The 23,085-nt window shown below is 46.9% G+C and overlaps 1 protein-coding gene across 1 annotated transcript; it reads left to right on the top strand.

The window, feature by feature from the left end:
• Positions 1-253: 253 nt before the first annotated feature.
• On the top strand, positions 254-22,819 carry LOC106606214 (retinoid-inducible serine carboxypeptidase). Its single transcript, XM_014202350.3, has 13 exons — positions 254-460; positions 864-1,003; positions 7,897-7,986; positions 8,073-8,228; positions 11,160-11,234; positions 13,428-13,500; positions 14,264-14,301; positions 15,493-15,621; positions 15,739-15,823; positions 16,226-16,339; positions 16,882-17,019; positions 19,479-19,642; positions 20,164-22,819. Exons 1-13 carry the CDS (start codon positions 394-396, stop codon positions 20,224-20,226), a joined length of 1,332 nt encoding a protein of 443 aa, XP_014057825.2. The 5' UTR covers positions 254-393; the 3' UTR covers positions 20,227-22,819.
• The last annotated feature ends 266 nt before the right edge of the window (positions 22,820-23,085 follow it).

The following is a 23,085-nucleotide window of genomic DNA, read 5'->3' as shown; positions in this document are numbered from 1 at the left end:
AATCGTCACATGATTTGGAGGTTTGATTGATTGATATTGATGTATTAATGTTGACCTACGGCAGAAGTATAAAACCAGGATTGCGTTCTTATGACTTGATCAATAAATGTATTTTTCTTGGTCAATCTTCTGTTTTTACCTCTCCTGTGTTCCGTGGCTTTCAATATGGAAAAATCACAGGACATTTTGCCCGGGACTTTTATTTTGACACAATTCAAGGCGGAGGTTGGCGTGGCTAGCTCCACAATGCTCATTGATTGGCTCTAAATATCCTGATCCTCTCCACATGTTCTGGTCAGCTGAGGATTCGCTCGTCATGTGACTGAAGTCTGACATGACACAATAGTCTAATGAAAAGTGTTGTCATTGTGAAGTTCTTGTGAGCAAGTCGAGATGATGGGGTTGACGAAAGCAAGCGCTTGCAGCGTTGTGTTGCTACTTGTCGTGGCAATTGATACAGGTAAGTAGTTAGCTATGTGAAGTGATTGTGTCCGATATATCGGTGTTTCAATAACTGTTCAATTCCAGTTTGAATACTAACTGCGCCGATATCCAAACATGCTTGAAATCACGACGGTGACTCCAGAGTTTAGTCCACTAAGTACGGCGACTCAGGCTCCAGCAATCAAATTCATCAAATCGATTCATTTGCTTTACTTGGTCGGGTTTCATGGCAGCGATAAATGTGAAAGTAAAAGTTGGCTAGCTACAATGTTGACGTTTTCCTGATCAGAAACCCCCCACTGCGCTCTTCCACGACATCTGCTGCACCAATCAGGGCTGGGGATTTTGCCATTAGACTGCATTTTAAGACCAAACGCAGAATTTTTAAAAACGTCGTTTCAATGTCTCCAAATCTCCAGGGTTCTCGAATCCCCTAAAATCCAAGGAATCCTGGGGCTATGTTGACGTTCGGGAGGGGGCTCATATGTTCTGGTGGCTTTACTATGCAGACAGCCCGTCAGCCAGATACTCCCAGCTGCCTCTCGTTATGTGGCTGCAGGTGGGTAACCTGACACTACACCACTCTTACCTAGCTACAAGTGGGTAACCTTACACTACACCACTCTTACCTAGCTACAAGAGGGTAACCTTACACTACACCACTCTTACCTAGCTACAAGTGGGTAACCTTACACTACACCACTCTTACCTAGCTACAAGTGGGTAACCTTACACTACACCACTCTTACCTAGCTACAAGTGGGTAACCTTACACTACACCACTCTCTTACCTAGCTACAAGAGGGTAACCTTACACTACACCACTCTTACCTAGCTACAAGAGGGTAACCTTACACTACACCACTCTTACCTAGCTACAAGAGGGTAACCTTACACTACACCACTCTCTTACCTAGCTACAAGAGGGTAACCTTACACTACACCACTCTTACCTAGCTACAAGTGGGTAACCTTACACTACACCACTCTTACCTAGCTACAAGTGGGTAACCTTACACTACACCACTCTTACCTAGCTACAAGAGGGTAACCTTACACTACACCACTCTTACCTAGCTACAAGAGGGTAACCTTACACTACACCACTCTTACCTAGCTACAAGAGGGTAACCTTACACTACACCACTCTTACCTAGCTACAAGTGGGTAACCTTACACTACACCACTCTCTTACCTAGCTACAAGAGGGTAACCTTACACTACACCACTCTCTTACCTAGCTACAAGAGGGTAACCTTACACTACACCACTCTTACCTAGCTACAAGAGGGTAACCTTACACTACACCACTCTTACCTAGCTACAAGAGGGTAACCTTACACTACACCACTCTTACCTAGCTACAAGAGGGTAACCTTACACTACACCACTCTTACCTAGCTACAAGAGGGTAACCTTACACTACACCACTCTTACCTAGCTACAAGAGGGTAACCTTACACTACACCACTCTTACCTAGCTACAAGAGGGTAACCTTACACTACACCACTCTTACCTAGCTACTAGAGGGTAACCTTACACTACACCACTCTTACCTAGCTACAAGTGGGTAACCTTACACTACACCACTCTTACCTAGCTACAAGAGGGTAACCTTACACTACACCACTCTTACCTAGCTACAAGAGGGTAACCTTACACCACAGGTGGTTGGTAGCACCTTAATTGGGGAGGGCAGGCTCATGATAATGACTGGAGCGGAACTGGTGGAATGATATCATTCAATTCACTCCTTTCTGGCCATTATTATGAGCCGTCCTCCCGTCAGCAGCCTCCTGTGCCTTACACTATACGACTGTCTTACCTATCTAGGATGGATGCTAATGTATCTTGTCTCTTACTGGAGGAGGGAGGGAGGGATGGGAGAGGATGTGTCTTACAGGGGGAGGGAGGGAGGGATGGTAGAGGATGTGTCTTACAGGGGGAGGGAGGGAGGGATGGTAGAGGATGTGTCTTACAGGGGGAGGGAGGGAGGGATGGTAGAGGATGTCTTACAGGGGGAGGGAGGGAGGGATGGTAGAGGATGTGTCTTACAGGGGGAGGGAGGGAGGGATGGTAGAGGATGTGTCTTACAGGGGGAGGGAGGGAGGGATGGTAGAGGATGTGTCTTACAGGGGGAGGGAGGGAGGGATGGTAGAGGATGTGTCTTACAGGGGGAGGGAGGGAGGGATGGTAGAGGATGTGTCTTACAGGGGGAGGGAGGGAGGGAGGGATGGTAGAGGATGTGTCTTACAGGGGGAGGGAGGGAGGGATGGTAGAGGATGTGTCTTACAGGGGGAGGGAGGGAGGGATGGTAGAGGATGTGTCTTACAGGGGGAGGGAGGGAGGGATGGTAGAGGATGTGTCTTACAGGGGGAGGGAGGGAGGGTAGAGGATGTGTCTTACAGGGGGAGGGAGGGAGGGAGGGATGGTAGAGGATGTGTCTCTTACAGGGGGAGGGAGGGATGGTAGAGGATGTTTCTCTTACAGGGGGAGGGAGGGATGGTAGAGGATGTGTCTCTTATGGAGGGAGGGAGGGATGGTAGAGGATGCGTCTCTTACAGGGGGAGGGAGGGAGGGATGGTAGAGGATGTGTCTTACAGGGGGAGGGAGGGAGGGATGGATGGTAGAGGATGTATCTCTTACAGGTAGAGGGAGGGAGGGATGGTAGAGGATGCGTCTCTTACAGGGGGAGGAAGGGTAGAGGATGCGTCTCGTTGGGGGGGGAGGGAGGGATGGTATAGGATGCGTCTCTTACAGGGGGAGGGAGGGAGGGATGGTAGAGGATGTGTCTTACAGGGGGAGGGAGGGAGGGATGGTAGAGGATGTGTCTTACAGGGGGAGGGAGGGAGGGATGGTAGAGGATGCGTCTCTTACAGGGGGAGGCAGGGAGGGAGGGATGGTAGAGGATGCGTCTCTTACAGGGGGAGGGAGGGATGGTAGAGGATGTGTCTTACAGGGGGAGGGAGGGATGGTACAGGATGTGTCTTACAGGGGGAGGGAGGGAGGGTAGAGGATGTGTCTTACAGGGGGAGAGAGAGAGGGAGGGATGGTAGAGGATGCGTCTCTTACAGGGGGAGGGAGGGAGGGATGGTAGAGGATGTGTCTTACAGGGGGAGGCAGGGAGGGCGGGATGGTAGAGGATGCGTCTCTTACAGGGGGAGGGAGGGAGGGTAGAGGATGCGTCTCTTACAGGGGGAGGGAGGGAGGGTAGAGGATGCGTCTCTTACAGGGGGAGGGAGGGAGGGATGGTAGATAATGTCTCTTACAAGGGGAGGGAGGGATGGTAGAGGATGCATCTCTTACAGGGGGAGGGAGGGATGGTAGAGGATGTGTCTTACAGGGGGAGGGAGGGATGGTACAGGATGTGTCTTACAGGGGGAGGGAGGGAGGGTAGAGGATGTGTCTTACAGGGGGAGAGAGAGAGAGGGATGGTAGAGGATGCGTCTCTTACAGGGGGAGGGAGGGAGGGATGGTAGAGGATGTGTCTTACAGAGGGAGGGATGGTAGAGGATGCATCTCTTACAGGGGGAGGGAGGGATGGTAGAGGATGTGTCTTACAGGTGGAGGGAGGGAGGGATGGTAGAGGATGTGTCTTACAGGGGGAGGGAGGGAGGGATGGTAGAGGATGTGTCTTACAGGGGGAGGGAGGGATGGTAGAGGATGTATCTTACAGGAGGAGGCAGGGAGGGAGGGATGGTAGAGGATGCGTCTCTTACAGGGGGAGGGAGGGAGGGTAGAGGATGCGTCTCTTACAGGGGGAGGGAGGGAGGGTAGAGGATGCGTCTCTTACAGGGGAGGGAGGGAGGGATGGTAGATAATGTCTCTTACAGGGGGAGGGAGGGAGGGATGGTAGAGGATGCATCTCTTACAGGGGGAGGGAGGGATGGTAGAGGATGTGTCTTACAGGGGGAGGGAGGGATGGTACAGGATGTGTCTTACAGGGGGAGGGAGGGATGGTAGAGAATGTGTCTTACAGGGGGAGGGAGGGATGGTACATGATGTGTCTTACAGGGGGAGGGAGGGAGGGTAGAGGATGTGTCTTACAGGGGGAGAGAGGGAGGGATGGTAGAGGATGCGTCTCTTACAGGGGGAGGGAGGGAGGGATGGTAGAGGATGTGTCTTACAGAGGGAGGGATGGTAGAGGATGCGTCTCTTACAGGGGGAGGGAGGGAGGGAGGGATGGTAGAGGATGTGTCTTACAGAGGGAGGGAGGGATGGTAGAGGATGTCTTACAGGGGGAGGGAGGGAGGGATGGTAGAGGATGTGTCTTACAGGGGGAGGGAGGGAGGGAGGGATGGTAGAGGATGTGTCTTACAGGGGGAGGGAGGGAGGGAGGGATGGTAGAGGATGTGTCTTACAGGGGGAGGGAGGGAGGGATGGTAGAGGATGTGTCTTACAGGGGGAGGGAGGGAGGGATGGTAGAGGATGTGTCTTACAGGGGGAGGGAGGGAGGGATGGTAGAGGATGTGTCTTACAGGGGGAGGGAGGGAGGGAGGGATGGTAGAGGATGTGTCTTACAGGGGGAGGGAGGGAGGGAGGGATGGTAGAGGATGTGTCTTACAGGGGGAGGGAGGGAGGGATGGTAGAGGATGTGTCTTACAGGGGGAGGGAGGGAGGGAGGGATGGTAGAGGATGTGTCTTACAGGGGGAGGGAGGGAGGGAGGGATGGTAGAGGATGCGTCTCTTACAGGGGGAGGGAGGGAGGGATGGTAGAGGATGTGTCTTACAGGGGGAGGGAGGGAGGGAGGGATGGTAGAGGATGTATCTCTTACAGGTAGAGGGAGGGAGGGATGGTAGAGGATGCGTCTCTTACAGGGGGAGGAAGGGTAGAGGATGCGTCTCGTTGGGGGGGGGAGGGAGGGATGGTATAGGATGCGTCTCTTACAGGGGGAGGGAGGGTAGAGGATGCGTCTCTTACAGGGGGAGGGAGGGATGGTAGATAATATGTCTCTTACAGGGGGAGGGAGGGAGGGATGGTAGAGGATGCATCTCTTACAGGGGGAGGGAGGGATGGTAGAGGATGTGTCTTACAGGTAGAGGGAGGGAGGGATGGTAGAGGATGCGTCTCTTACAGGGGGAGGAAGGGTAGAGGATGCGTCTCGTTGGGGGGGGGAGGGAGGGATGGTATAGGATGCGTCTCTTACAGGGGGAGGGAGGGTAGAGGATGCGTCTCTTACAGGGGGAGGGAGGGATGGTAGATAATATGTCTCTTACAGGGGGAGGGAGGGAGGGATGGTAGAGGATGCATCTCTTACAGGGGGAGGGAGGGATGGTAGAGGATGTGTCTTACAGGGGGAGGGAGGGATGGTACAGGATGTGTCTTACAGGGGGAGGGAGGGAGGGTAGAGGATGTCTTACAGGGGGAGAGAGAGAGGGAGGGATGGTAGAGGATGCGTCTCTTACAGGGGGAGGGAGGGAGGGATGGTAGAGGATGTGTCTTACAGGGGGAGGGAGGGAGGGATGGTAGAGGATGTGTCTTACAGGGGGAGGGAGGGAGGGATGGTAGAGGATGTATCTTACAGGGGGAGGCAGGGAGGGCGGGATGGTAGAGGATGCGTCTCTTACAGGGGGAGGGAGGGAGGGTAGAGGATGCGTCTCTTACAGGGGGAGGGAGGGTAGAGGATGCGTCTCTTACAGGGGGAGGGAGGGAGGGATGGTAGATAATGTCTCTTACAAGGGGAGGGAGGGATGGTAGAGGATGCATCTCTTACAGGGGGAGGGAGGGATGGTAGAGGATGTGTCTTACAGGGGGAGGGAGGGATGGTACAGGATGTGTCTTACAGGGGGAGGGAGGGAGGGTAGAGGATGTGTCTTACAGGGGGAGAGAGAGAGGGAGGGATGGTAGAGGATGCGTCTCTTACAGGGGGAGGGAGGGAGGGATGGTAGAGGATGTGTCTTACAGAGGGAGGGATGGTAGAGGATGCGTCTCTTACAGGGGGAGGGATGGTAGAGGATGTGTCTTACAGGTGGAGGGAGGGAGGGATGGTAGAGGATGTGTCTTACAGGGGGAGGGAGGGAGGGATGGTAGAGGATGTATCTTACAGGAGGAGGCAGGGAGGGAGGGATGGTAGAGGATGCGTCTCTTACAGGGGGAGGGAGGGAGGGTAGAGGATGCGTCTCTTACAGGGGGAGGGAGGGAGGGTAGAGGATGCGTCTCTTACAGGGGAGGGAGGGAGGGATGGTAGATAATGTCTCTTACAGGGGGAGGGAGGGAGGGATGGTAGAGGATGCATCTCTTACAGGGGGAGGGAGGGATGGTACAGGATGTGTCTTACAGGGGGAGGGAGGGATGGTAGAGGATGTGTCTTACAGGGGGAGGGAGGGATGGTACAGGATGTGTCTTACAGGGGGAGGGAGGGAGGGTAGAGGATGTGTCTTACAGGGGGAGAGAGGGAGGGATGGTAGAGGATGCGTCTCTTACAGGGGGAGGGAGGGAGGGATGGTAGAGGATGTGTCTTACAGAGGGAGGGATGGTAGAGGATGCGTCTCTTACAGGGGGAGGGAGGGAGGGAGGGATGGTAGAGGATGTGTCTTACAGAGGGAGGGAGGGATGGTAGAGGATGTGTCTTACAGGGGGAGGGAGGGAGGGATGGTAGAGGATGTGTCTTACAGGGGGAGGGAGGGAGGGATGGTAGAGGATGTGTCTTACAGGGGGAGGGAGGGAGGGATGGTAGAGGATGTGTCTTACAGGGGGAAGGAGGGAGGGATGGTAGAGGATGTGTCTTACAGGGGGAGGGAGGGAGGGATGGTAGAGGATGTGTCTCTTACAGGGGGAGGGAGGGATGGTAGAGGATGTGTCTCTTACAGGGGGAGGGAGGGATGGTAGAGGATGTGTCTTACAGGGGGAGGGAGGGAGGGATGGTAGAGGATGTGTCTTACAGGGGGAGGGAGGGAGGGATGGTAGAGGATGTGTCTTACAGGGGGAGGGAGGGAGGGATGGTAGAGGATGTGTCTTACAGGGGGAGGGAGGGAGGGATGGTAGAGGATGTGTCTTACAGGGGGAGGGAGGGAGGGATGGTAGAGGATGTGTCTTACAGGGAGGGAGGGAGGGAGGGATGGTAGAGGGTGTCTCTTACAGGGGGAGGGAGGGAGGGATGGTAGAGGATGTCTCTTACAGGGGGAAGGAGGGAGGGATGGTAGAGGATGTGTTTCTTACAGGGGGAGGGAGGGATGGTAGAGGATGTGTTTCTTACAGGGGGAGGGAGGGAGGGATGGTAGAGGATGTGTCTTACAGGGGGAGGGAGGGATGGATGGTAGAGGATGTGTCTTACAGGGGGAGGGAGGGAGGGATGGTAGAGGATGTGTCTTACAGGGGGAGGGAGGGAGGGATGGTAGAGGATGTGTTTCTAACAGGGGGAGGGAGGGATGGTAGAGGATGTGTCGCTTACAGGTGGAGGGAGGGATGGTAGATAATGTATTTCTAATAGTGGTACATGTCTCCATTCCAGGGAGGCCCGGGAGGATCAGGCTGTGGCTTTGGGAACTTTGAAGAGATCGGACCCCTGGACAGAGACCTTGAGCCTAGGAAAAACTCCTGGGTAAACCTCACACACATACTCACACACACGGCTCATCAATGGAGACTGGATGTCAGTGTTTAAGGTGTGTGTGTTTTCCCCTGCAGGTTCAGTACTCCAGTGTATTGTTTGTTGATAACCCGGTAGGAACAGGCTTCAGCTACACGGACTCAGAGGAGGCCTTCGCTACTGACGTGGCTACGGTCGCCTCCGACATGCTGGTGCTGCTCAAACAGTTCTTCAACAAGGAGGAAGAATTCCAGGTGGGTTCAGCTTCACACTGGTTGGATCACCAGGGGTGAGTTCAGAACGCTGTTCAACTTTTAATTCAGTGGAAACGGTACTGTAAGGACCAGTTGAAGAACGGTGTGATTATGGAGGCACAGAGGGAGGTTGTGTATGGCAGGGGTTAAAGTTCTCGTCACTGCGACGGATTTGAGTAAAAACAAAATAATATATTTTTTAGGGGGGATTATTATTTGGGGAGAAGAAAACAAACTCCAGGCCACACTGGAACATCTAAAACAACATAGAAAGAATGGAGAAATTATGATGTTTTCAAATAACTGTAGCTGAGATCGACTTGAAGAGCAACTGCCCCTAAAAACGACTTGTCATTTAGAAAACAGCCTGTGGCATCGAAATGAGTCAAACATATATTCTACCGTCACAATGTACTACAGTCGTGGCCAAAAGTTTTGAGAATGACACAAATATTAATTTCCACAAAGTTTGCTGCTTCAGTGTCTTTAGATATTTTTGTCAGATGTTACTATGGAATACTGAAGTATAATTACAAGCATTTCATAAGTGTCAAAGGCTTTTATTGACAATTACATGAAGTTGATGCAGAGTGAAAATCTGCAGTGTTGACCCTTCTTTTTCAAGACCTCTGCAATCCGCCCTGGCATATTGTCAAACAACTTCTGGGCCACATCCTGACTGATGGCAGCCCATTCTTGCATAATCAATGCTTGGAGTTTGTCAGAATTTGTGGGGTTTTGTTTGTCCACCTGCCTCTTGAGGACTGACCACAAGTTCTCAATGGGATTAAAGTCTGGGGAGTTTCCTGGCCATGGACCCAAAATATCCATGTTTGGTTCCCCGAGCCACTTAGTTATCACTTTTGCCTTATGGCAAGGTGCTCCATCATGCTGGAAAAGGCATTGTTCATCACCAAACTGTTCCTGGATGGTTGGGAGAAGTTGCTCTCGGAGGATGTGTTGGTACCATTCTTTATTCATGGCTGTGTTCTTAGGCAAAATTGTGAGTGAGCCCACTCCCTTGGCTGAGAAGCAACCCCACACATGAATGGTCTCAGGATGCTTTACTGTTGGCATGACACAGGACTGATGGTAGCGCTCACCTTGTCTTCTCCGGACAACCTTTTTTCCGGATGCCCCAAACAATCGGAAAGGGGATTCATCAGAGAATATGACTTTACCCCAGTCCTCAGCAGTCCAATCCCTGTACCCTTTTCAGAATATCAGTCTGTCCCTGATGTTTTTCCTGAGAGAAGTGGCTTCTTTGCTGCCCTTCTTGACACCAGGCCATCCTCCAAAAGTCTTCACCTCACTGTGTGTGCAGATGCACTCACACCTGCCTGCTGCCATTCCTGAGCAAGCTCTGTACTGGTGGTGCCCCGATCCCGCAGCTGAATCAACTTTAGGATACGGTCCTGGCGTTTGCTGGACTTTCTTGGGCGCCCTGAAGCCTTCTTCACAACAATTGAACAGCTCTCCTTGAAGTTCTTGATGATCCAATAAATGGTTGATTTAGGTGCAATCTTACTGGCAGCAATATCCTTGCCTGTGAAGCATTGCTTTGCACAAAAAGGGATGACGGCATGTGTTTCCTTGCAGGTAACCATGGTTGACACAGGAAGAGCAATGATTCCAAGCACCACCCTCCTTTTGAAGCTTCCAGTCTGTTATTCAAAATCAATCAGCATGACAGAGTGATCTCCAACCTTGTCCTCGTCAACACTCACACCTGTGTTAACGAGAGAATCACTGACATGATGTCAGTGATCCTTTTGTGGCAGGGCTGAAATGCAGTGGAAATGTTTTTTGGGGGATTCAGTTCATTTGCATGGCAAAGAGGGACTTGCAATTCATCTGATCACTCTTCATAACATTCTGGAGTATATGCAAATTGCCATCATACAAACTGAGGCAGCAGACTTTGAAAATTAATATTTGTGTCATCCTCAACTTTTGCCATGACTGTATATAGGATAATTTGTTGAAGCCGGTCTCGTCCAAAATAGTTTTGAGACTTGTGGTTGTGACTGCATCACAACGTAAACTAATGTTGGATTTGTTTCAATCCTGCCCACAGCTGGCAGCACACAAGTAATAATTAATTCAGAGTGCAGCTGCATGCAACCCAATAGTAATGACGGTGGTAAATTTGGGTTTACTTTGGATATCGCTATGGGGCTCGTTGGGCACTATCGGTAAATTACACAATGTACATGGGACAATATGTTAACATTTCCAATAGCTCCAAATTTCAATTACTTAAACCTCAAACCAACTATAAATTATAGAAATTAATATAAATATTGAAAGCATTTAACGAGAACTAAAAGACGTGAAAATATTGTCTCATTTGCATTGGGGAATTTGACGGTCCCTAACCAGCCCCAGAGATGAGCTATCCAAAGTCAAACCAATTTTGCCACGGTCACACACCCGCCGGTTAAAGCTAATTGGCTAAATAATTTGGGTAACTCTTCCCACCTGCGAACACACACGACAACCAGGTCAAACCACACCCTGTAACCAACTCCTGTTTGAATTCAGTCATGGCTGTTAGCATTTCTTAATGAACCAACTCTAAAACGAGACCAAATCAGGAAGTGCAGTCTCCCTTTAAGTTTCAGTCCTGGGATTTTTTTTGCTTTAACTCCTGTGTATGGTATGTGTGTGCCGCACAAGTTTTGCGATTTCAAATGTTCACACCCATATTGATCAGACCACACCAAACAGGAGAAAACATACCTCAAAGGCTCTGTTTCTGGGGAAACTGTTCATTCAGTACAAACAGTCACGCAAATGTTGAACTGAACGCACCCCAGGAGTCTCCTTTAGGGAGGGAAGGATAGATGTATTCGAACAGGGCCATATTGGCTCAAACTACACAATGCATTTACTTTTTTTTTTAAACTTATTGTTCTTTGTCTTCTCTAGAGCGTGCCCTTCTACATATTCTCAGAGTCCTATGGAGGGAAGATGGCTGCCGCGATCTCACTGGAACTCACTAAGGTAGGCACAAATTACGTCCCCAATGGCATCCTATTCCCTATATAGTGTATACGGGCTCTGGTCGAAAGTTGTGCACTGTATAGGGAGTAGGGGAGCCATTTGGGATTAGAACCTACTGTCCTGTCTCTGCTGTGGGGAAACCTTTTCCAGTTCTAGCACTTGGTATGTAAGTGAATAGGAACCATGCATGGAAAAACTGGTAGCTCAATTGTACCTGACTCGGTAATGGAACAGGGCTTTCAAACTGAAGACTGAGATGCACTGTCATGTGTTGAGCCATGCATGACATGGAGAGGAACTAATGACTGGTGCTAAGTTGGGGCCTACTTCCTCAAACCTCTACCCACACTGATCAGCACTGTACCATGGCTTCCTGTCTCTCTCAATTCAATATACTTTAATGACATGGGAGGTGTTGTGCCTCTTGCCTATGAATATTCAAGATGATAATTTACTGATTAATGAATGGAATAAATCATTGATCTGCTTTTATTAATTAGGTTATCCTATCCAAATGAATCTGAGGGGCACCATTTTAAGGGTTGGATTGGAGACCTTTGAATAAACTTTATTGGTAGTTATCAGTAGCCGTTATACCATTAATCCTATATCAACAATAGTCTTAATAAACAGTCAATTACTAAATTATCATTCTGAAGTCGTCAAGCTCTGAAACGTCAAGAACTCAATCGCTCGCAAATGAACTCAATGCCACAAATAATTCAATTTTAAGGTTTTATTTACTAGACTGAATGAGGTAGTTAATGGAATACCATAAGTGGGGTATAACGGAATACAACTCAGTCATTGAGGTGAGAATCTGCACAGGTCAATTTAAATTAATTCCGTACTCAACATATACAATAGTACATAAACCAGACTTGCAATCAAGTCTGCTGACGCAATCAGCTGATGCTGCCGCACTCCGGTTTCCCTTCTGAACAGGCTACGCTTCATTTCTCAGTCCAGGAAATGGAAGTCGAGTTGTCTTAGTTATTCCTCTGATCCCCCAGCATGTATTGTGAACTCAGTCTATTGGTCTTGAATGAGCAACAGTGAGTTCCACAGGGTCCTCTGGGGTGATTTGCTTCTCTCTGAGCAGGAAAAATTCTCGTCGATCGGTGTTTGGTTTCCAAGGAGATGGGCTCATTCTTTCAAAGGGTGTGGCCTTGCCTCGAAGAAACTTGATCTGATGTCTGTTAGGAGGAAATCTCAGGTTTAGGACCTGCTAAGTGTCCACAACATATTTTTCTTGTACAAAAGTTTCACAATCTCTGACAGGAAATGCGTAGCCTGTAGGTACCCAGCACTCGTTGTGTAAATGTGAAAAAGGCCTATTATACTGCTTTTCTGACACTGGAGGATCAGACGAGAAATATCACATTGCTACATCAATGAGTCTGTCAGTCCTGAGTCTGTCAGTCCTGAGTCTGTCAGTCCTGAGTCTGTCAGTTTTAAGAATTTGTTCTTAACTGACTTGCCTAGTTAAATAAAGGATCAAATGAAATAATAGTGTTTAAGAAAACGTGTTTACTTTGTCATTTTGCGCTATTGGCGCCATTTCCTCTGTCACAAAAAAATGGGACGAAAAAGTCACTGACTCTTTCTCTTGGTACACATCTGTTGGTACACATCTGTTGGTACACATCTGTTGGTACACATCTGTTGGTACACATCTGTTGGTACACATCTGTTGGTACACATCTGTTGGCTCTCAAGCCTGGCTGGTGGTTTCCCCAGTAACCCATGCAGATCACAAGGTGTACTGCTGACTGTCTTCTGACCTCCTCAGGCCATTCAGTCGTAAAGGTAGAGCAGTTTATTTGTCTTGTGATAGCTTGGGGAACTGTAAATCTTGTCCTGGAATGTAGCGCTCTGTTCTTCATCAACCCCAACTGAGGGTGACTTCACTTCATAGGCTCTCGTCACCACAAAAGTAAAACCTTTCCATTGTCAAAGTAAACTTGTAACAACGATGGTCAAATAAGACCGGAATATACTAGGCTGTTAGTGATAAAGCAATAATAATTATGTTTATGGTGGTAGTAATATTAACAGCAATTACAATAAATGATGAGTTTTCTGGTACCAGTTGTAAAATGACTGTTAGTCATGGCATGTTAATGACTTGTAATTGTGTGTCACACTCACTCACGAATTGTCTGCTATTCTAACACATCTGTCTCTCTCTAGGCCGTAGAAAAAGGAACCCTGAAATGTAACTTTGCTGGAGTGGCTCTGGGAGACTCTTGGATCTCTCCACTGGGTCAGTATTTACCTCAGAGCACGGAACATCAGAACACCCACTCAGAAGAACGTCAGAACATGACTTTTCCCTTGTGAATATCAGATAATGACTGATAGAATGTTCAGCAGACTGCTGTTTAAAAGTCAGAACACTCTTTACAACACTTTATTGGACAGAAAGTCTACTCTAACCCTGAAACGCCTGAGATTTACCACTAGCGTACAGTTCAGGCTCACTAACCACACGTGAACATGCTGCGTACCAAATGGCACACTATTCCCTATATAGTGTACTACTTACGTCGAGAGCCCTGGTCAACCGTAGTGGCCTAACGGGAATAGGGTGTAATTTGGTACTCAGCTGTTGTTCCCTGTGTGGTCATGTGATTGACTGACTGAGCAAACAGTTCAGCTACTGCTGCAGTTTTCTCCTCCTCTTCATGCATGAGGGGGTTGTTGAACTGTTCAGGTCAAAGTCACCAGGGGTGTGTTCATAAGTGCACACATTAGCAAACTGTTTTGCAACTTGAACAAGCATTTGTTATTGGAGAAGTTCAGGTAGATCCCCTCTGTTTCAGCCCGGTTGTTTCTGCTTTGTTCCACCCCTGGCTAGCTAACCAGTGTTTTCCCTACTGACTGTATAATCCTGGGTAGTTTTCAGTATGGCACCACTGTATTGGACAAGTCCAGGTAGTCCCTCCCTTTTTCCAGTTGTTTTTGTCCCATTTGGTGCCTAATGAACATCACAGCAAAGCAAACGTTCTTCTCCTCTTCATCTGCAGACTCTGTTATGACCTGGGGTCCTTATCTGTACACCACGGTGAGTCTCACACACAAACAGCCTAGTTTTTTTATTTTCCAGGCACATTTGCTTTATTTTGCTGGGTTTTGCATTCTATGCAGTTGTTTCTGCAGACTGGGTGGTTTAAAGTCTGGAGAATACAAAATGCAGCTTGTTTTGGTACCTAGGTATTGTAGTTTCTCTCTTCTTTGACTGTCTCCCCATTGCCCTCCACTCCCGGCTAGATGACTATGGCCTGGAGGAGGTGAACAGTGCATGTTGGGTAGTGTAGTTGTTAAACATTGCCTTCCACTCTCCAGTCCCTGGCTGTGTTCGAGAGCGTCAAAACCGTAATGTATCATGGGTAAATTGTGACCGACTGATCAACAAATAATGAGTAGTTATATGATGCAAGGTGATTTGTAGATCAGTCAATCTGCAGTCACCTGCAATGTCAAACAAGCCTCATTGCTAGAAGACTATGGCCCGGGGGAGGTGAACAGTAAACAATGATGCATGTTGGGTAGTGTAGTTCTCAGACTGTCCCAGTGCAGTGCCTGGGCGTGTTTGAGTGGTAATATTTAAAGCAACCGACTGTAGATGAAAGGAGGTGCGTCTGCCACGGCTGAAAAGTTGGACAGGAATGTGGTTTTCCAAGCGCAAGGCTCAGATCAACATGGCAATGTTTCTACCAGTTTCTTTTATACTGTTAAAATAAACACCCTCACAAACTGAAGGTGTGTGTGTAGACCAATCAATTAGTGAGACCCTCAAATGTTACCTTCATTTGTATATCCACTGAATATATGAATCGCGGCGAAGTTGGTTCCTGTTTGCGTGGGTCAAACATAAACACTAATGATTGGTGGACAATATGCAGGCGATGCCTGCAGGATGAAGTTGAAGAGCAACTGCAGAAACTTGCAGTCAACTTCCTTTGATCACATTTTTTTTTTGTAGACTTCATGTAGGCGTAAGTCGGACCATTTTTATCCCCATAATGCAACACACACTTTGAAAGGCACGGACCTGACAAAAGTGATCTGCTTGAAGGTGGATGACTAAGGCCTAGAGGAGGTGAACAGTGATGCATGTTGGGTAGTGTAGCTCTCTGACCATCGGACACATTGTCCTCCATTCTCCAGTCCCTGCTAGATGACTACGGCCTGCGGGAGGTGAACAGTGCATGTTGGGTAGTGTAGTTGTTTCACATTGTCCTCCATTCTCCAGTCCCTGCTAGATGACTACGGCCTGCGGGAGGTGAGCAGTGCAGCGGAGGCGGTGAAGCAGGCGGTGGATCAGGGGCAGTACCTGAAGGCCACAGAGCTCTGGTCTGTCACTGAGAGTGTCGTGGAACAGGTCAGTGTGTGTGTGTGTGTTGATGTGAATCTTTGAGAGTGTTGTGGAACAGGTCAGTGGTGTGGGTGTGAATGCCATGGTCATCAGAGCATCCTTTCAGCTCCCGTCTGATTTCAGAACACAAACGGAGTCAACTTCTACAACATCCTCACCCAGGAACCTGATGAGAAGATGTCCTCCGTGGCTGGAGAAGGATACCTCTGTGAGATTTTTGTATTTTTTAGTTCAGCTTTATTTAACCAGGTAGGCAAGTTGAGAACAAGTTCTCATTTACAATTGCGACCTGGCCAAGATAAAGCAAAGCAGTTCGACAACATACAACAACAGAGTTACACATGGAGTAAAACAACATACAATCAATGATACAGTAGACAAAAATAAGTCTATATACAATGTGAGCAAATGAGGTGAGATAAGGGAGGTAAAGGCAAAAAAGGCCATGGTGGCAGAGTAAATACAATATATTTAAAACGGGTAAAAAGTTTTGATACAAATTATACTGTCTGTGAAAAGATGGTCCTTACTAGCCTGAAAAATAAATTTGTAAGATTACACCATCACTTCCTGTTTTAAGTTGGTTTACTTTCCGTGGTCACTCCCACAGCTCTGCTGAAGCGGCACCACATTAGCCCCCTCCACCGCCAATCACTGAGCCAGCTGATGAACGGGCCAATCAGGAAGAAGCTGGCAATCATCCCTCAGAACGTCACCTGGGGAGGTAAGACACTGCTACTGGGTCAAAAATGGATTCATTTAAAAAGTGCTTCTTTGTTTAAAAGCTGCAATATGTAACTTTTTTGGCAACACGACCAAATTCACATAGACGCATGTTATAAATCTGTCATTCTACTTGAAAGGAAGTCTAATTAGCTGTAGATGTATTCTATGTGTGCTTTTTCTATGCTTCACATTCTTAAGTTTCATTTTTGCTTCTTTTACTTTCGGTTTTGTACAGCTCAAAATACAATATTTTTTGTTATGGAAAAGCTATTTCACCACGCTTTACATGGTACAATGATTCTCTGCACAATGACTGATTGTTTTGTCATAAACTGAAATTAGGCTATATGTATGTATGTATGTATGTATGTATGTATGTATGTATGTGTGTATATGTAACCAGGAAATGGTTGCATATTGCACCTTTTAGAAATAAATGTGCCCTCCACTCTCACCCCTTTTTTTCTCATCTATCACTCTTTAATCTCCCGCTCCACTTGTCAATCTCTCACCTCATTCTCCCCCCCTTCCCCCCTCTAGGTCAGGCTGAGGCAGTGTTCAGCAGCATGTCAGGTGACTTCATGAAGCCAGTGGTGGACGTGGTGGATCAGCTGTTGGAAGCTGGGGTCAACGTCACCGTCTACAACGGACAGCTTGACCTCATAGTGGACACCATGGGTCAGTGATTCCTCTAGCTAGAGTTGTTTACAGGCGGGGGCACAGAATCGGCATCCAACACTTACATTTTGTAGTGAAATCCGTTGAAGCATAAACAGTGTAGACCAGGGAGGTATAGACAGGGCTGGGTAGGTTACATTCTGAATGTAATCAGTTACTAGCAGCTTGACAGGGTGATGTGGTGGTGGATCTGGACAGGGATGATGTTGTTTCTATGTGGATGTTTTGTTTAAAAAAAAACAAAAATGCTCCTTGTCCAAAATTGTAATCAGTAATGTAACTTTTGGATTACCCAAACTCAGTAATGTAACCGGATTACTTTCAGTTACTTTTAGATTACTTCCCCATAAGAGGCATTAGAAGACAAAATGTATATTACCAGTTGAATAACATCAGATCTGTTTACATCATTTCTATACACATCAGATCTGTTTACACCATTTCTATACACATCAGATCTGTTTACATCATTTCTATACACATCGGATCTGTTTACATCATTTCTATACACATCGGATCTGTTTACACCATTTCTATACACATCGGATCTGTTTACACCATTTCTACACACATCGGATCTGTTTACATCATTTCTATACACATCGGATCTGTTTACATCATTTCTATATACATCGGATCCGTTTACATCATTTCTATATACATCGGATCCATTTACATCATTTCTATACACATCGGATCTGTTTACATCATTTCTATACACATCGGATCTGTTTACATCATTTCTATACACATCGGATCTGTTTACATCATTTCTATACACATCGGATCTGTTTACATCATTTCTATACACATCGGATCTGTTTACATCATTTCTATACACATCGGATCTGTTTACATCATTTCTATACACATCGGATCTGTTTACATCATTTCTATACACATCGGATCTGTTTACATCATTTCTATATACATCGGATCTGTTTACATCATTTCTATATACATCGGATCTGTTTACATCATTTCTATATACATCGGATCTGTTTACATCGGATCTGTTTACATCGGATCTGTTTACATCGGATCTGTTTACACCGGATCTGTTTACATCGGATCTGTTTACACCATTTCTATATACATCGGATCTGTTTACACCATTTCTATACACATCGGATCTGTTTACACCAGAACTGTTCACACCTGATTGATATCCAGATAGAATGGGTCCCTCACTACCTCAGGATGTGGTCAGGAAGATCCGATCACAATGTGTCTTAATCGTTTACACCTGTCTAAAAATGTGCGCACAATTCGAATGTGGACAAGATCAGAACAAAAGACGTATGTTAGAACCAGCTATAAACGAGGCTATGGAGAACTGATTGTCATTGCTCTCATGGCATGCTTTGACAACTTTAGAAAAGTGATATTTGAATGGGGGAAAAATGTATCGACTTTTAGTTACGTTTTTGTTGGTGACACTTTGTTATATAGATTATAACTTGCAGCTGTTTAAGTCTATCTAAATTGTGTGAGTTTGAGCATGTCCGTTAGGCCTAAGGACATTATTTTTCATCAGCAGGAATCAGATTGTGGTCTTCTTAATTAAAGTGGTATTGACAGGATGGACTGGAGCACATTATCACCACGGAGGAGGAGGAGTTTAGAACGGAGGAACTCAGCCTGTTATTCCATAGGCTGGGATCCGCACTATGCATCTGTTGCAAGATCACATTGTTTTTGAGACCAGTGGACAGCCAGTAAAAACAATGATTGATGGGCAGCGTAAACGTCTTCAATTCAACCATTATTGGGATAAAATACACATACATTTGTGAACAGCCATCCACAACAACCACAATCCGTATGGCGCAAAAAGCTAAATGACAGAGTAGCAGTGTGATTCACATCAATATGATATGTAGATATCCGTATCGCCGTAGACTACACCACTGCTGTCATCCTTACCTCCAAGCGTTTATTCAAGTTGGATAATCTTTGGATGCCGACAGCAGTCGTACCATTGGAAGACATAGCTTGGACTGTAGCCCACAAAAACCTATTCCTGCTCTTTTCCCGTGATCCATCAAACACATGTGGTGTGTCATCATAGTGGTCTCTGATTTGTGTTCAGACTCGCTCAGGTGGAACAAACTTCAACTTGTGCCTATTTTCAATGCTGAAATGAATGTCATTGAGGAAACAGAAAGGTGTCAAAGATTTTTACGCAAACATTTCTGAATTTAAAAGTAATCCTAGAAGTAATCTGAGTGATCTAGTTTTTCAAAAGTATCTGTAATCATCTGATTACAATATTTTAGCTGGTAGCGGATTAGTTATTTTTTTTTGTAATCCGTTACTCCCCAACTCTGGCTATAGTGCAGTCAACCATTATCAATATTACCATTAATACATTGACTATTGGTCCCTGATAGATTTTCATACATGAGGATTGTTGATTGGCTACAGATGATCACTGATTGATTTTTGTCCAATCACAGGTCAGGAGCAATGGGTGAAGCAGCTGAAGTGGGTGGGGCTCCAGAGCTTCAGCCAAATGAAATGGACTGCCCTTGATGACCCCGCCTTCCCGGGTGTGACCGGCGCCTTCTACAAGACCTACAAGAACTTCTCCTTCTACTGGATCCTCAAGGCTGGTCACATGGTGAGGAAACATGTGTCCTCATCTCTTTCTTTTCAAACGGGTCAATCATCACAGGTGGTACAGTAATATTGATCTCTCCTTTCTCCCAAAGTGCGACCTTGTTTACTTCCCTTCATGGATTTGAAACAAAATGACTGGTATATGGAAACATCCTCTATAGCCCATGCCTACATAAATCCATTGTTTTTACATTTGAGGAGAGTAGTGAATGAGTGTACACTTCAGGAGGGAGAGATTATTGGGACGTAACTCTAGTGTTGGAGTAGGAAGGTGATGCAGAAGATTGAACCCCAGTATGCAGTCATTATGGCGTTTCATTGGGAATATCTCAATTGCGTACTCTTCGTGTCCTCTCTCCTTCTCAAAGCCGGTTGGGGGAGAAGATAAGAGGGGAGGGGCCTCTGGCTTTCTCATCCAATGGGTTTTGAGAAGGAGACCAGGAGAGCGTATGCAATTGAGATCCTCCCGTAGTATCCTTTTTGTCTTGCACTCCCATGATTCATTGCTCTCTCTGTTATCAGATCCCCTCGGACCAGGGAGCCATGGCACTGCAGATGCTGAAGATGATCACACAGCAGGACTGACGCACTTAATAACACACAGGCGCATACCTTACCGCACATGCTAGAGCTGGATGATATGGAGACCAAAAAAAATCCATATTGTGATATATTTCCTTTTTTTTTTTAAATTTGATGCAATATTGTTAAATCACGTATTTTGGGGGGGAGGTATGCTAAAGCTGGGCGACATGGACAAAAAGTCCTATCGTGATGAATGTAACTATAATATATGTTTAATGGTTAGTTACTTTACATCGGCGAAGAGCGTCTGCTAAATGACACATTTTTAAATGTAAAGTAGCAGCAGAGCTCTAGACGCGTTTCCAGGGCCAGGTAAGACAACTGAGATGGTAGCCTACGATTCTAAAAGTAAGATATTTCATCCAACATATCCAGGGAAGGCATGGTTGATGTGCAACCTGTCAATAGGATCACAACACTGAGCTAGACTACTAACTGTAGATATATTGTTGCTAGGTAACCATGTAGGCTAATTGATTAATCGATAAGTAAATGTAGGCTAATCTCCTACAGAAACTTCCCAGCTCTAGGCCTAGGCTACTTGATGTAGGTCTATTCACTTCAAATGGCGCGCTCCACGAGAAGGGTCTAATTGCGGCTCGCAATTCTGGGCGTTACTGCATGTGGTCATTCCTTCATCTGCAGGAACCACTCTTTATAGTTCTGTTGGTCCATGATTAAGTTAGGACAGTGATACACAGGCGGGAGGCGGGGGTGAGCGGTAATGAACCATAACGTTGGATGCCAACCGCCGATAAACCCCACCTTCGCCCTCGCTTGTCGGACACTGCTTTCTCGCAGTTATGTTTAACGACGTCGAGGGCAGGCGGGAGCGAAGGAGACTGTGCTAGCTAGCTAGGACACCGGGAGGCAGCAGTAACACTGGTTGGTAGCTAGCTAGGACACCGGGAGGCAGCAGTAACACTGGTTGGTAGCTAGCTAGGACACCGGGAGGCAGCAGTAACACTGGTTGGTAGCTAGCTAGGACACCGGGAGGCAGCAGTAACACTGGTTGGTAGCTAGCTGGGACACCGGGAGGCAGCAGTAACACTGGTTGGTAGCTAGCTAGGACACCGGTAGACAGCAGTAACACTGGTTGGTAGCTAGCTAGGACACCGGGAGGCAGCAGTAACACTGGTTGGTAGCTAGCTAGGACACCGGGAGGCAGCAGTAACACTGGTTGGTAGCTAGCTAGGACACCGGGAGGCAGCAGTAACACTGGTTGGTAGCTAGCTAGGACACCGGGAGGCAGCAGTAACACTGGTTGGTAGCTAGCTAGGACACCGGGAGGCAGCAGTAACACTGGTTGGTAGCTAGCTAGGACACCGGGAGGCAGCAGTAACACTGGTTGGTAGCTAGCTAGGACGCCGGTAGACGGCAGTAACACTGGTTGGTAGCTAGCTAGGACACCGGTAGACGGCAGTAACACTGGTTGGTTGGTAGCTAGCTAGCTAGGACACCGGTAGACGGCAGTAACACTGGTTGGTTGGTTGGTAGCTAGCTAGCTAGGACACCGGTAGACGGCAGTAACACTGGTTGGTTGGTAGCTAGCTAGGACACCGGTAGACGGCAGTAACACTGGTTGGTTGGTAGCTAGCTAGCTAGGACACCGGTAGACGGCAGTAACACTGGTTGGTTGGTAGCTAGCTAGCTAGGACACCGGTAGACGGCAGTAACACTGGTTGGTTGGTAGCTAGCTAGCTAGGACACCGGTAGACGGCAGTAACACTGGTTGGTAGCTAGCTAGCTAGGACACCGGTAGAGTTTAGTTCGCCCATCATCAGTTTAATTTCCCTTTTGACCAACATTTTAATCTCATAGAATATCAAGTGGCCCACAAGCATGAAGATCAAGGCTAACCTACTTCATGAAGTGATTTGTTTGACAATCAGATGAAAACCAGTCATGATGTTGTGTTCATGCCACATTAAAAGGTAATACATTTTGATAGTTAATTAAATGACATGTCTTTACACAGAGGAGGTCCCGTGAAGAAAAACATAAGTGCCTCGTTATGGAAATCAAATGCCAGTCCAACTGATTCATCCTGGCGCCAGCCCCGAGGTACAGGCAGAGACTTTCATAGCAGGAAACAACATAATGCATAGGCTATTACTGTTGACCACATAATGGTTCTAGAACAATCCACAGGAACGTTGTGTAGCAAAATAACCCAAAATGTATGCAAAATGATTTGGTACGAGGAAGGCGGTGTCGGTAATTTTGGGTTTATCGTCCCAGCTCTAGTACGCACACACACACACTGATGCCAGCTGGAATGGCACTCCGTCAGATTTAAGGCAATCAGGAAGAATCACCAAATATAACCGACTGCTCAGTCCAGCATCATCCATACTGTACCATTATCCACCACAATCTGCTTCTATACTGGTGCACTATACCAGAGCTACTACAGGGGATGCGGACCGGTACTCAACATCTGATCTAACTGATTGATTTCCTTTGTACATTTGAGCGTGAGAACAATAATAAAAAAAAGCTTTCTTTTTTCTAAATAGTGTGCCTGTTTGAATGCTTTGGTGGAGATTTGTTGACTAAAATATTAAATAAATTCTTTCATACATTTCTAAAATGTCCTCATGTTGTTTTGTCAAACCGAACTCTGTCAGACATTCAGTAACCAACATGGAACGCTGTAGTGCAAATGTTTTGACTCAAACAAATCATTTTTTTTAAGTATCTTTATTGATGCTTCCATTCATTTAGCATGTGGTGAATATTCTTTTTACAAGGGAATCCCAAAATGAATGTACCTAGTTTTCTAGATGAAAGGATACGTAGCATGTAGTTTTACCTAGTTTTCTAGATGAAAGGATGCGTAGCGTGTAGTTTTACCTA

This window comes from Salmo salar, chromosome 06 (genome assembly GCF_965601325.2).
Source record: "Salmo salar chromosome 06, fSalSal1, whole genome shotgun sequence".
Taxonomy (NCBI): Eukaryota; Metazoa; Chordata; class Actinopteri; order Salmoniformes; family Salmonidae; genus Salmo; species Salmo salar.
Note: the sequence above shows the minus strand (reverse complement) of the source record. Positions and strands in the feature narration are given on the sequence as shown.

Bases quoted from the DNA above. Each gene is read 5' to 3' on its own strand.
- LOC106606214 (XM_014202350.3), top strand. From the start codon at position 394: ATGATGGGGTTGACGAAAGCAAGCGCTTGCAGCGTTGTGTTGCTACTT. The intron at 8,229-11,159 runs GTGGGTTCAGCT...TGTCTTCTCTAG, and splicing joins ACAAGGAGGAAGAATTCCAG to AGCGTGCCCTTCTACATATT. The intron at 15,824-16,225 runs GTGAGATTTTTG...TCACTCCCACAG, and splicing joins GGCTGGAGAAGGATACCTCT to CTCTGCTGAAGCGGCACCAC.